This window comes from Centruroides vittatus, unplaced genomic scaffold, assembly GCF_030686945.1.
Source record: "Centruroides vittatus isolate TY-2023 unplaced genomic scaffold, ASM3068694v2 contig_1863, whole genome shotgun sequence".
Lineage (NCBI taxonomy): Eukaryota > Metazoa > Arthropoda > Arachnida > Scorpiones > Buthidae > Centruroides > Centruroides vittatus.
The window spans coordinates 52,775-66,743 of record NW_027121147.1 but is presented as its reverse complement, the minus strand read 5'-3'; the positions used below and the strand labels follow the sequence as shown (position 1 = coordinate 66,743).

General features: G+C 31.4%; 1 protein-coding gene and 1 long non-coding RNA gene across 4 annotated transcripts in view; one reads left to right on the top strand and one right to left on the bottom strand.

Moving 5' to 3' along the window:
- Positions 1 to 11,490, bottom strand: part of LOC136969999 (uncharacterized) — a 37,563-nt gene extending 26,073 nt beyond the window's left edge. The window contains exon 1 of one of the 2 annotated variants that reach the window (XR_010879912.1): positions 11,373 to 11,490. This is a non-coding gene — a long non-coding RNA (uncharacterized lncRNA). Of the gene's footprint in view, positions 1 to 11,343 lie in introns of both variants that reach the window. The other variant, XR_010879913.1, reaches the window with a different exon arrangement.
- A 1-nt stretch (position 11,491) lies between these two features.
- The window catches only part of LOC136969996 (homeobox protein Hox-B4-like), a 51,948-nt gene continuing 49,470 nt past the window's right edge, over positions 11,492 to 13,969 (top strand). For both annotated transcript variants that reach the window (XR_010879905.1, XM_067264356.1), the window contains exon 1: positions 11,492 to 12,369. Coding sequence is in view for 1 of the 2 variants with exons in the window: in XM_067264356.1 (XP_067120457.1) it covers positions 11,637 to 12,369 (733 nt within the window). In the remaining variant the exon portion in view is untranslated. The remainder of the gene's footprint in view (positions 12,370 to 13,969) is intronic.

Below are 13,969 nucleotides of genomic sequence, written 5' to 3'. Positions count from 1 at the left end.
CATTGTTTGAATGATTAGTCTCAATTACTTTAGAGATAAAATAGACTTTGTACCACTTTTTTTAAATATATATATATATTAAAATGAATAATGGTGACTGTCATACCAATAAAATGACAGCGAGGTTATAAATTATATTACAAAAGCTGTGCTTCTGATTATATATGCTTATGTAATTTTTTTTTATTTGTGTATTATGTTTTTCTTCAGATGACCTAAGTTTAATTTCATAGTACTTAAAATACATATTGTTTGTATTGTATCGAATATATTAAAGTGGATTCTTTTGTTAAATAAATAAATTGTTTTTCTATAATTCGTAAGGCGCCGAACGGAATAATAAATTAGAAGAGAATTACTGTACTCGAAAATGATTTTTTAGTAAATATCTACATAGAATATCGGCTATAGTTGTTAGAAAATAAAATTGCATGTAAATACCGTTCTCCGTACTCGAAAGATTGATGGCATAAAACCTTGGCTTCGAAAGAATGAATCTTCAATAACACGCACATCATCATCTAATCAAAGATCTGTAGTCGAAAGCGGTTCAGAAAACGAGTAAAATCACGCGAATTTTGCTCTAATATTATTTTCATTGCTTGTCCCTTCGGTCAGAATTTCGATTCTGAATTACATTCAACAATATTTTCAATCTTGTCAAAATTGCATTATCTTCACCCATTTAGGTGAATATAGACTCATAAAATAAACCCATAAAATAGAAATCATTTTAAATCGCCTATATTATAAAACTATCAAAACCATCTGCAATATTCTCTTAAGAGAATTTTTTTATATTTAATATTTAAACAAAAATTTCAAAAAATTGAATTGGTTAAAACTATTTTTTTTTCTTAAATTAACGCTATGTTTCTAAATTGTCTTTAGGCTATACCTGTGCTTAATACATATCAATTTAAATTTCTTAACAATAAGTTTATATGAAAATTTATTTAGTTCCGCACAGTCTAAATGTTTTTGTAGATATTTTATAAGTTATTTATCAAACATCTCCATAAGCTAATCAGGATTTCGGCTTATAAATTATCATAAAATTTACTCTTAACTTAACCGAAAATTAGCAATTTATATGCGTTGATGAAAAAGAATCCCAATAATTTATTTTGTTAGTTTTTATTTAAAAAATTATGTAAAATTTAACAATTAATATTAAAGGTTTACAAATTCAATTTATTCAATAAAGTTGATTAAGTCATAAAATTAATATTTTAAACTTAAATGGTAAAATAGATTTATTTCATAATAATCTTCGCTTATCTAAATAATTCAGATTGCCTCTTTTTTTATTATTATTATTTTTTTTTTATTAACCATTTACATCGTCAAAGCTGCTGATGTAAGATTTATCTAACACATTAAAATTCTACAGTTAAAAAGTTATCTCATCTTGCTTTTCTTCTTTTTTTTTATCATAATTATATCTTAAGGCTACGTTAAGTCTATCAATAATCATTTTCAATGCGTTTCTTCACAAAGAATTAAGCTTTGAAAATTTCAAATTTATAATTCGCTTTTAAAATCGCATTATTAGAGAAAGATCTTCAATAATGCATTTTTAAACGCAAATTTCATTTTATTTTAAAGAGTTTCGCATGGCACATTACATTGAAACACCTGGCAATGTCTTAGCGATTCTATTTTCCTCCCAACATCTATTTATTGGGTACTGTTTTTAACCAATGAGAAAAAAAGGGACGAATAAGGGGAGGCAATGGGGATTCGCGTAATCACAGGTATGGTAGACCGGTCCGTAGTTCTAACCTCCATTAATATACATTCGGATGAAAGTACAAATTATCCTTCGCTCTACCGATCTCAGACTCGAAGATTCAAGACATCTGGGGGTTTTCGGGGGGTTTTAGAACTTGTTTCTTTTCTTTCAATGTTCCAAGTCGTGAGTTGGTTGTCGTGGTATGGCATCACGTCCTCTGGTATTCGCCTTCCTTCATCCCGAGGCGTGTCCTCGCCGACCCTGCTGGTCGCTAGTGGCGTGAGGGGTGGGAAAATTTTCTACTGTTCTATCAGACCACACCTTTCCTTTTTTTTTTACTCCTCTCTCTCAAATATTTTTGCGTGACTGTAGTTACTCTAATTTTCATAGACAGAGAATGTCGTCTTTGTCTATTAAACAAAGATCACACAAAGCGGCCCTTGATGTCAGCTGTACGGATTGAAAATGAAGTAAAATCAACAAAAATCTTCACAAGATAATAGTAAAAAAATATATAAGATTCTATCCTACTCATTCCACAGGCCCATTTCAGATAAAACAACTTATAATTGTACTATTTTGAAGGCGTGATGTTATTAATTCTAATATTTAAACTCTATAATCTAGTACGGAGTGTGAAAATTGAACACCACAATGTTTACACGCTAAAAAGTATGTTACGAGATTTTTATTTCACGAAAATATTAAACTTCTACTAAATTTAAGAAGAGGAAACAACTTAATTACGTTTAAGTTGTGAAAAAACTTTTCTAAGTTTCGAAGCTTGGATAATTTAATTTTATCGTATTCGTGTTCAATAGTTCATAAATTTACATTAAACCGTATCGTTAGTTTAAAAAATAGTAAAAAGAATCATTTACGGGAAAACTCGGTATTCTGCGAAAACCGTTACCGATAAATGATGAGAAATAATTTCGGGTTAATTAAATTCTAATTGTGTTTCATATTAGATTTTAAATTAAAGATAATGTTTGCTAATAAATTTCTCCAATGATTAGTTCAGTTTTTCTTCGAGATGTGGCCAAAGAATTGTTAGAATTTTGATTAATGGTCGCACCCTCCACTGATGTAATCGCTGTGTTATATTTTTTTTACATATATATATTTATATACAATCATTGAAATGACGTATAATGATTAAACAAAACGTCATAGTTTTATTCGTTCATCCAATTGCACATATACAACTGAGGGGGGAGAAGCTCGTTGGTGGATTACATCCGTCCTTTAAAATTAATCGTGGGTTAATTGGATCTACGTTTAATATAATTATTTATTTTTATACTATTAAGTACACCTTTGGGTATACGGATGTATGCTTATACGTTACATAAATGAAACTCGTGATCAGTAACAAGATTTAAACGTGTTTAGATAGACAACATCCACAGTCACGTATTACGACCTCTGGGCGAATAAAAGGTAGTGGTAGAGTTGAGCCGAATCTGGTGCCTGGGGCTTGAGTGCCAGACCTTCCAGAAGAAATCAAAGAACAATTAAGTTTCGCTAAACTCATTTCGAAACCAGCTCTCGTCTTCCGCACCCACAGAAGCTGTCTCATACTTTCTTGTTTTCTTTCTTCTGTTCGGTTCTTCAGCAAGACTTGCAGCAAAATAATTGTTTCTTTTGACAGAATGACGAAAATTGAGGTCGCCGACTGACGACCTGCGAGATGAAGGGAGAAAGCTTCTAATGCATCTCGTTTGATTACCGTAGCTGATGACTTTGATAATGCAGAGTTTCAAAAAGTCCCTAGAAGGACGCGAATTGATGCTGGGTTATATTTGCCTAATCCATCTTATATTAAATCGCTGAGATAATGTGCAAAGAAATACTAAAGGCTAAGTATATTTTATTTAAATGATACATTTCTTACAATGACCTCGTTAAAGATCTTTTTTTGGGGGGGAAATTTTTTGCTCTTTATACACGATAAGAAAAAAACTACTTAGGATAAAACCCAACCACGTCGTAACCAGAAAATATAATTAAAGTAAGAAAATATGATTAAGTAAAAAAAATAATGTACTATATAGAATAATTTTTAAATCGTAAACGAATTATTTTTTAAGTAATTAAGAAATGTAAAAAAAGAGAGAGAAAATTAGTTTTATTGAATAACTTTTTGTATAATTTATTAATAAAGCCAAGAAAATATTTTAGTTATGTTAAATTAAAAAAAAAATCTTTTTCTTACATTAGTGTTACGTGTATTTTATAAAATTAAAATATATTTAATTATTTTTCTGATATTATTAACTGTTAAAATCATATAAATAATGCTTTTTAATAAGCTTTCTTAATTTAAACAAGTCTATTGAAGAAAAGCATTAGTCATAAATCATTAGCCAAAGCTTATAGTAGAGGGTCTGTAATTTTAAATTGTTATAAGTTCTATAAGCATCTACAACTAATGAGAAAAATATGGACTAACTTTTTATATAATTTCTGGTTTAAACTTTTAGATATAACTCAACAATATGCTCTATTTTATAAACTATAAATAAAATTTCAATTTATTGTTTTTTTAATTAAACAAATAAAAATATTTTGTCTATTATATCTAATGACTGTATTGGCTTCACTTAAAATGTAAGTTAATTTAATTAAAAATTATTTAAATAATCGAAATCACAAAAGGAATAAATCGATGCTCATATTACAATAGTATCATAAGTCATAAAGTTTACACATATTAATTGTTTTAATATAAAATTCTGTCTTTTGATTTGACTTATAGCTAAAAATTAAACATTAAGTTCTTAATAAATGTAAATATATATTAATAAATTTTAATTTACAACATATTATTGAATTAAAGATCAATTTTTTCAATTGACAATTACTTTTAAGCAAATTGTAAGAGAAGGCATACGTATAATTAGCCTCAATTCTAATTTCATACTTTAGAAACGACAAAATTCTGATCAGAATATCTTTAGGATTTTTATTTTCGAATCGTCAGTATTAATTTAAAATAAATCTAAATTATAATCTCTTTATAATAAATAGAATTTATGACGTATCTTTTTAAGAAAGTATTACAATAGTATGCAATTTAGAAAATCCTCTTCGCATTGTTGTAAACTATTATAAAAGCAACTCCAAGAAGAAATCTAAAATTTCATAGATTCAATACGTTATATATTCTAAAATTTAGGCATAAAGCTTAATTTTGCCTTGAGTATTATGTTTAATGTTCAGTCATGTATTGTATTGTACTGTACAGTACATATATGACTGAACATGACTGTTTTAGCTATGTTGATGTTGCTACTAAAACTTTCTACCGGTTTGGAATTATTTCAACATAAATTTTTAATCGTCGTCCTCTAAAAAATGTGTCATGTCATGCATTTCATGACAGACCTACGTTTCACATCTACATAAATGAAATGTGTTATGTTTGTATGTTGGTTAATAGCGAAGGAAAGCCTACATACTTTCGATTGTTTATTTCAGTATGAAATTCTTTAGTTCCTGCATGAACCGTAGGCTATCATGTCTGCATCCACAACATTGTACAGTCGATTGCGCCTAGCTTGCAGTGAAAACGGAAGAGTCTATTTGTCATTAAGTGTTGTAAATGACATTAGCCTGAAGCGGTTGAGTTATAAATGGTTGTTTAAATCCACCCTTTTTTTCCAGATGTATTTATCTCAATTTTACTGTCCGCCACAACAAAGTATCCGTTCTCTGACTTTGTACGTGACATGATTTCTGTTGGTTAGGATCGCAATCTTCAAACATTAGTCCGTGATGACTCGCTCCGTGTGCACGTTTTTAACATAGGATATCCCTCGAAATATAAATGGAAGCACGGTGGTACACTGTGTTGACGGAGAGAACGTTTTATTGGAAGCACTAGATTGATTCCAAGAGATGCTGTACCACATTCGCTTATCAGAAAACGATAAATGTAATTACTTTGTTTACACCTAACAATACAATCAGCAATCAATAGCTATTCAGCGCTGTAATGTTGATCAAATTTTTTTCCAATATATCTGTAACATATACATTCTTCCGGCATTCTTTTGGCGATTTAAAGTTCAATATAAACTTATTCTACGCTTCTTTAATCTAAAATATATTTTTAGATGTCTACATTAATGATATTAACTATGGACAAAATAAAACAATCTATATAAAATCTACACAATTTATATAAAATTATACATTATCTTACTCCTTTAAAGAGAATTATATAATCGACATTTTCATAAAGAATATGTGTAAAGTGAGGGCTCATAATTTCATTTTTTGTTACACCGGACGAAGGTTATCTCCTAGTCAAATCAATCTGAACTTTCCAACAACAACTTTACATTTATAAAACATCGACTTAGACACCCTTTCTTAAAGAGACGTTCTAAAGACGAAGCCTACAGGTGTTCAAAATAACAGCAATAAATAAAGATGACCCGGAGGATCCTACAAAGAGTTGTCATACATTGTATTGCTGAAAGAGGCTGAGTACTATAACATGTAGGGGTTGTGAGGAGGCTTGCGTAGTGAAGAAAATGATTCTCTGCGGGATGTCACTGCATTGTTACGTTGTGACCTGTCTGGTTTATGTAATGTATTATGCCTTAGACAAGATGCTATAGATCTTATATATCAATAGGTGATACTCCAGATTTCGATTCGATGTAACATCATTTCAGAATAATATTAATCACGATTATTCTCTATTAATTATTATTTTTTTAATATTTAGATTAATTTAACTGAATATAAATTTCAGTACATGACGAAAATATAGCAGCCAACCGAAACGATAATAAAAAAAAACTTTTCTGAAGTTGTTAAAAGAAATATTATTCTTCGAGTTAGAATTGCTTTTTGGCAAAACAATTGAGTGACACAAAGGTGATACTAGGTCCTGGAAAAAATTGACATCCTCATCGTTATTGAGTGACCGCTGCATCGAGGTCATCAGCCGTTATGACAAGTAAAAGAAAAAAAAAAATATATATATATATAGGGAAACAGAACGTGTCGAATTGACAAAATTATAGTATTTCTCAGAAAACTGTTTTTATAGGATTAAATTTATAAAAATAAGAGATGCGGTTTTTTTTTCTTAGATGTACGCGAATGCATTTGGGAGCAAGAAAGGATTTGTTTTATTGCTCACAAAAACGTCATTCCATTTTTCTTTTATTCACAGAGGAAATGCAAAGAGAAAAAAAATGACACATGAAACAATGGTCATCATCACGTTTTTGCCTTTAAGAAAAACCCACAAGATTGCATTTCCGATTTCCGAAATGAATATTTACAAACAAAAGTGAAGACTTTTTCCCCCTTTCTCTTCCCTTTTCTCAGTGTTATTATTTCTAATGCGGTTTCTTGAGCGTTAATAGATTTAACGGGCATTCTTTCCTTTTTTTTTTTTCCTTTCTTTTTACTTAAAAAATATTCTACCAATAAAATTTATGAAAAATGTAGTCGATCGCCTAAAATACAAACTCCTAACGTCATTAAAATGCTTTCAGAAAATTTTTGGGTACGCCTCTTAGACAAGAAAATAACTTTGACCTAAACCCAAACATGCCAACACGTTGTTGACATTCACGACCTATTGCTTCACATTCTTTTAAAGTCCCTCTAAATAGTGAAGACAAATTAGCAACAAAATTCATTTTATGTGACACCTAAATATTAGTGGTTTTACGTTTGAAAAGACGCTTTTCACGATCTCTGCTTACATTTGTGTTTCACTCAGACTAAATTGAGCAGAGGTCAAAGGGCTGAAAATGAACACTGCTTAAATGAAGATAAAGTAGTCTATCATATATGATTTTTATTGTTAATGAAACTCGTGATAAATTATTCTTTTTGTAAATGAAATGCACAATTTAATTGTTGGAAACAGGTTAAGAGTTACATCTACATTTAAATATTTTAAAGTGGATTTTTTTTTCTTTTAAATTATATCTTCTACTCTACAATAAGATTTAACTATTATTTAATAATAAACGAGATTAAGCGTAATAATTTTTTAATAATTATAAATACACGTAAAGTTAAATTATAGTTATTACCAGTTTATTCAGTCATTAGTTATTGTTTACAATGTTTTAACAATGGGCGGTCGCTTTTAATGTCATATAAAATATCTCATAAAGAATTCGTATTATCTGTCGTTTAAATAAAATAATTAAGTTTTTAAAGTTTTCATGTTAGCTACTTTATGTTAATTTTACTTTTAAATAAGTAGAATTGTATAAAAGGAAAAAAAAAAAAAAAAAAAATAAGGGTTAATTATATGCTGTAGCATAGGAGTGAAATTAGGACATATTTTAAATATACAGGCCTATCTCTACTATTTTATATTACTGTATACAGTCATATTTTACTTCAAATAATATTTTAAAAGGACTAATTTAAATCTACAAACATAATAATTAAATCCGATTACTTTTAAATGGCATTAATATCATTTTAAATCGATTAATTCAACTTAAAATTTGAGTGTTTTTAAGTGAAAATTATTCAGTAAAATTGTTTTATAATTAAAAAAAAATGATATGTGTTATATTTTACGTATCAAACAATTATATTTTATCTAGAAATCAGTTTTCTAGAATGTCACTACAATAAAAATTACACTTTACTAAAATCAATTTTTAACTTCTCTTCTATAAAGTATGAGTCCATAATTTCTAAATGGAATTTTATACATATTTTATTTCCTAGTTAATAAATATTTTATAATATCGTACAAAAATCGAGGATATTTTCAGAACGATATATTCAATTATAATTGGTAAAGAAGTTATGTTCGACCATGTCTATAGAGGAGTTCATCGATTCAGAATACAATAAAAATCCCCATGCGGTACTAGCATGAGAGCCACGCGAATAAGACAACGGAGCTGTGATCTCTAACCACCATTGATTGGTCCATTCGGGTACCTCCATCCCTCGGGATGAGGGAGAGACACCCTACCTCTGTGTGCCCCTTTTAGATCTGTAAAGGCAATGAGGGTTGGAAAACCAACTGGATTGCTTAAGGGGAGTAGGGGTGAATAATTCACGTAGTCTGCGTCTCTCTGTGTCTGCTAGTTGGCGGGTCCTACTGCCGAAATCCATACTAGGATTGGGGGAAGAACTTCCGTAATTTACTTTTCCCTCACTACCCCCTGGGCAGTGTGTCGAAGTTTCGGATTGATGGATAGCTCTAGGGTTCCTTTCAACCGAAAATGCACCTTCTGTGTCTCATGTCCAGTTTGCTTTCTACATTTTAGGTTTCTCCTTTTTTTTTTTACCTTCGCACGGGGGTTGGGGGAAAGAATTCTTTCGCATCGGAAAGCATTCGGACGTCAATCGATAGTACGAAGCGGATGTGACGAAGATAAAGAAAGGAAGAAAAATTGCTGTCGGTTTGACGGTTGTGGATTATGCTATCTAGAAAGTTCGTTTTAACAAGCGTATAATTCTTAGCAGTATTTGAAATCAATAGAAGTTCAAGAGGGATACCCTCTACTTATTATTATAGCGTAGAAAAACTACTACCGAATTTATTTAAAAGCATTCTATTAAAATCTTATTTTAACATCAAACTTTCAGGCCTATGACTAAAGAACAACGTAACGTTAAATTTTCATATTTCGTACGCTAATCCAACAGAAACAATTTTAATCTTATTATAAGACTGATTAAATATCTTAAAATTACTTTTTAATCCTGTAATGTATGTTTATCTACATTTAAAAACGATTTTATTCTGAAAAAGAGCTCCGAATCAATGTACAGGGATTGAAATTTTTAAATTTACATAGAGTTAAGCTCATGGCATACATCTATAAATTACTCAGACTTGAACTTGTTTACATTGAAAAAATCTTTTCTTTGTTGACAATTAATAAATTTGGTTTATCTATAATCTTCTAGATCAACAGGTAAACCTGTACAAGGTCTAAACGTTTACTTATTATCAATCTCTTGTAGAGATTTGTTTTGAAATTTTTTTACTCAAATTACTTATGTTTGGACAACTAATTTACTTTGTACCTTTTGTTTTTAAACTAGTTTTAAAAAATAATTTTATATTTTAATTTTCATATAAACTGTAAATAAAAAAATGAAATAAATAAGCCCTATTCATTAGAAGAAATCCTACTGTACACCTAGTTTAGTTTTATAATTAATTGTTTATAAATAAACGATTAAAAAATATATGATGTAAAATAAAGTTTATTAATATATTTTTAATGTATTTAAATTAATCTGCATAAATGTTATCTCTTAGTGCAAAGAATAATCAATATATTCTTAAGCCAGTCTACTATTTAAATTTTTATTTTAAAATAATAATATATGAAAATTGTAAAATATAAACAAGAATTTAATGCATTTTATAACTTAAAAAAAATTCAGAAGAGATTTGATTAATTTTTAAAATAATTATAATCTTTAAAAGTTTAGAAAATAAAATAAAAAAAGAATTCTTATAAAATTAAAAGTAGACAAGCGTAAGAATAAAAATGAACAAATAATTAATGTTCTGAGAATTTCAAAATTTACTTTTATCAAAGTATACATTTTTCTATATAATTTTTTGTTAAAATCTTATTAAAAATTGTAAAATTTGAAAAGAAACACAAACGAAATAATAAGAAAAAAACATTATTTAAGTAAAAATTATAGGCCTTATGCCTAAATTTCTGAGAAAATAAATGAAAAAATTTCCGATTGTATGTTTGTTTAGTAATATTTGTAGATAAACAATTTATTTTATGATTGCATTTTTCATTAAAATAACATTTTATGATATTGTAAAATCGATAATAAAAATTTTTACTGTAATTTATTGTTTTGTCTAAAGTTTATTCTTAAAAAGAAAAATTCAATTTTTTAATACTTATTTTTCAAAAAATATATAAAGAATTATTAAAGATAAATGTGTGGAATATAATATTTCAGAAATAATCATCAGTTAAAATAGTAAAATATGATAATAATTTTATGTCTTCTACGATTAAATTTTTAAATAAATTTATAGTAAAGTAGAAGCTTTTGGTAAATTGATTAATTAAAAAAAAAAAAAAAAGTGGAAGGAAAATAGAAAGGAGATTCAGTATCAAAAGTGTGAAAGGTGAAATGAAAAATAGGCTTAGTGATTCTTAGAGGAGAGAAAAGCTTGTCGCGTTGAATGAAAGGAATCAAATCATATGTAAGAAAATGGCCTGCGAACCCCCAACTGCCAATACGGTGCACATCCAACAAGCTGTGTTCTTCTTTGTTAGGCCTACATCCGTGTCATCTTCAGCCTGAAAACTTAACTTTCGATTGAATGGAGACGATGTCCCACCGACTCGGACATCGATCTTCGATCGTGAGAAGAAAAGAAAATACTCTATCCAATACGCGCCACGCCTTGCTGGGTGCATCAAGTCTACATACATAAATACGACGGGAAAAAAGCCAGGAGGGGAGGGAGTAGTGACGGCCCCAGACCAATTTGGGGACCCGGTCAGAAACACTCACGCTGAAGCAGATTTGTGCTCGCGAGGACGAATGGGGATAGGAAATAAAGGAAGAAGAAGAAGCGAGTTTCTTTCCCTCCTGAAAATTACCTTAATGGGCTGTTGCAGTTGTGTCTCACCTGGATGTTTTTCTTCGTCTGCAGAACTTTAACCACCGGATTTCGAGTCGAGAAGGGTTGTTTCATTAGCTTGGTAGCAGCGTATGAGTCCGTCCGCTGTAGGCTCGCCGTCTTTCTTTCCTCGTAGCAAATTATAAAATCACGACCCCCCTCCCTCCACCGTGCCTATGCAGCGGGACAGGTATCCAAAGCCTGTAGTCTCGGGACATGCACGCCATGTTGCGGAGGCTTCGCTAGCACCGCCATCATCCATCATTTTGACGTATGCGCCCTGGGTCAATACGCAGCCAACCGATTGGCCGACGTTCATCACGTGCTATGCTAATTTCCAGTGCTGGGCGGAGCGACGGTACAGTTAAACGACAACCCCAAAGAAAAATTATTTCCATCCAATTCACCCAGAAATTAATGATCATGAGTTCGTTTTTGATGAACTCTCCGTCTTGTGTGGATCCTAAGTTTCCACCAAGTGAGGAGTATTCGCAAGGTAACTATATACCGACACACGGTGGTGACTATTACGCTCCCCAACCGCATCCTTACGTCTATGCGGTCAACCCACCGCCGCCTCATCCCGCTGTTACGTACGGACCTGTGGAAAACGGTGGAGGTCCGTGTTATCCCGATCACGGCGGCTCTCCCCTCTACTACCAGCATTCCTGCAGCATGACACCGAGTATCGGAAGCCGGGTCGCAAGACCGACACCGGACCACGTTACGTCCAGCCACAGTCCCGTTACGATCCTTCCTCCCGGTCCAACTCGCAGATCACCGGTATCTTCGCCTCCACCGGGCGTCGTTGGGCTCAGCCGGGTCCAGCAATCGCAGCAGCCACAGCAGAATCAAGCCCAACAACCACCTCAACTTAGTCAACAGCCGTCACAACTCCATCAAAGTGCAGCGAGTCAGCCCGATACGGGAAATCCCGACTGTGCCGTTTCTGGCGGTGGCCAGCCCGTCATCTATCCCTGGATGAAGAAAGCCCACGTGGGTACAGGTAAGGAAATCCTTATTACGATTAGTGTCGTCAGAAACGGCGACATGATTAAGGTTAACAAGGATGTAATGGAATAGGAGGGTCTATAAAGAGACAAGGGTAATCCAAACGGCGATAAATAGCATCCATAACCATAAATTATAAAATTTGTCCCACAAACGTCGCACTTGCATATGTTAGGAGGCAAGGGTAATAACAATAAATCAAGACCGTGTACCGAGGTGCCTCACACCACCGAGTCTTTTCACCTTATCTACGTTCGACTAGACTAGGACTGTAACTTCGGTCTCCGAAGGTGGGAAACGAAAGAAAGGACTGTGGGAGGGTGGGGAGAGTCCCTTAAGCGCGATTAATGAGGCAGCACGGTGTGCTACCGACTCGTTTTATGAGGTGTCGTTTCTCCTTTCCAGTTATCGCTGTTTCGACCCTATTCCGCAATCATAAACTAATCGCTCGATTATGATATTAATTAGATGCTAAACTTCCAAACATTCGTTTTGGGCGTAAAATGATCTTTATCTTATCGATTAATTCTTATATATGCTGGATAAGCCATTACTCAGATGAGTGATTAATAGGCATTAAAATGATCATAATAGTTTGTAAGAATTATTGTTTTCTTTCTGCCTGTAGTTTATTAAGAGTGACGAGACCTGTAGAATTTACCAAACTATTGACCGAGGCAAATTTATTATATAATTCTAAGTCTCTACCTTTCGTCCTATAAGTTACACCTCCGGTAATTTATATTTTAGCTCAAATTTTGTTGAAAAGTCTACAAACTTAATTATGAATTTAAACCAACGTAATAAATTGCATGCGTTCAAGACAACAGATAAAAGTGAGGTTTTATATAAATCCTAACTGGATATGTTTTCATTTTAGATACTTGACTAGATAAAATACTACAGTATCATTTTTTCCTGGTAATCTTCTATTTTCTCTCAAGGTTAATATTAAGATATAACATATAGATAAATGTATTTAATTAACAGTTTATCTTCAAAAACCCACAAGAAATCTGCTACATAGTTTTCTTACCTGAGAATTTGCGAACCGATTTTCCAACCCCCATTTAAGCACCCCAGGCATGTCCTACATATTTCCCGTACCAGACTGTACCTAGTTGTGACAACATGTCCTCTTATTCGGACGACAAAAAATGTTAGCGATGTGCCGTACAGATAAATTCTCATAAGCAGCCCTCCTCCGCACAGAAAATAAGGAGAACTCAACTAGTCCATTATTGTTCCGCTTGTTTTAGAAGTTTATTCCTTTGTTAGCGATTCCATATCAAGATAAGAACAAGGATTTTTATATGACAGAGCTCTTTGTATTTTTCATCTCATATAAGCTACGTTATTACACAGGAACAGACCTAATTTTTTACTTTATGCTCTTTAAATTTTATAAAATTTACGTTGTAAATATTGCAAAATCAGTGAATCTGCACTTTTTAAGGATATTTTTACGATAAAGAAAGCTAAATGAAAAATAAAAATATTTAATTTGGTATCAAATTATTAATAATTATATGAAAATGGATATATTTTTAACAGAAATTTCCAAGATAATCTAGATATTTAATAATATATTTGCT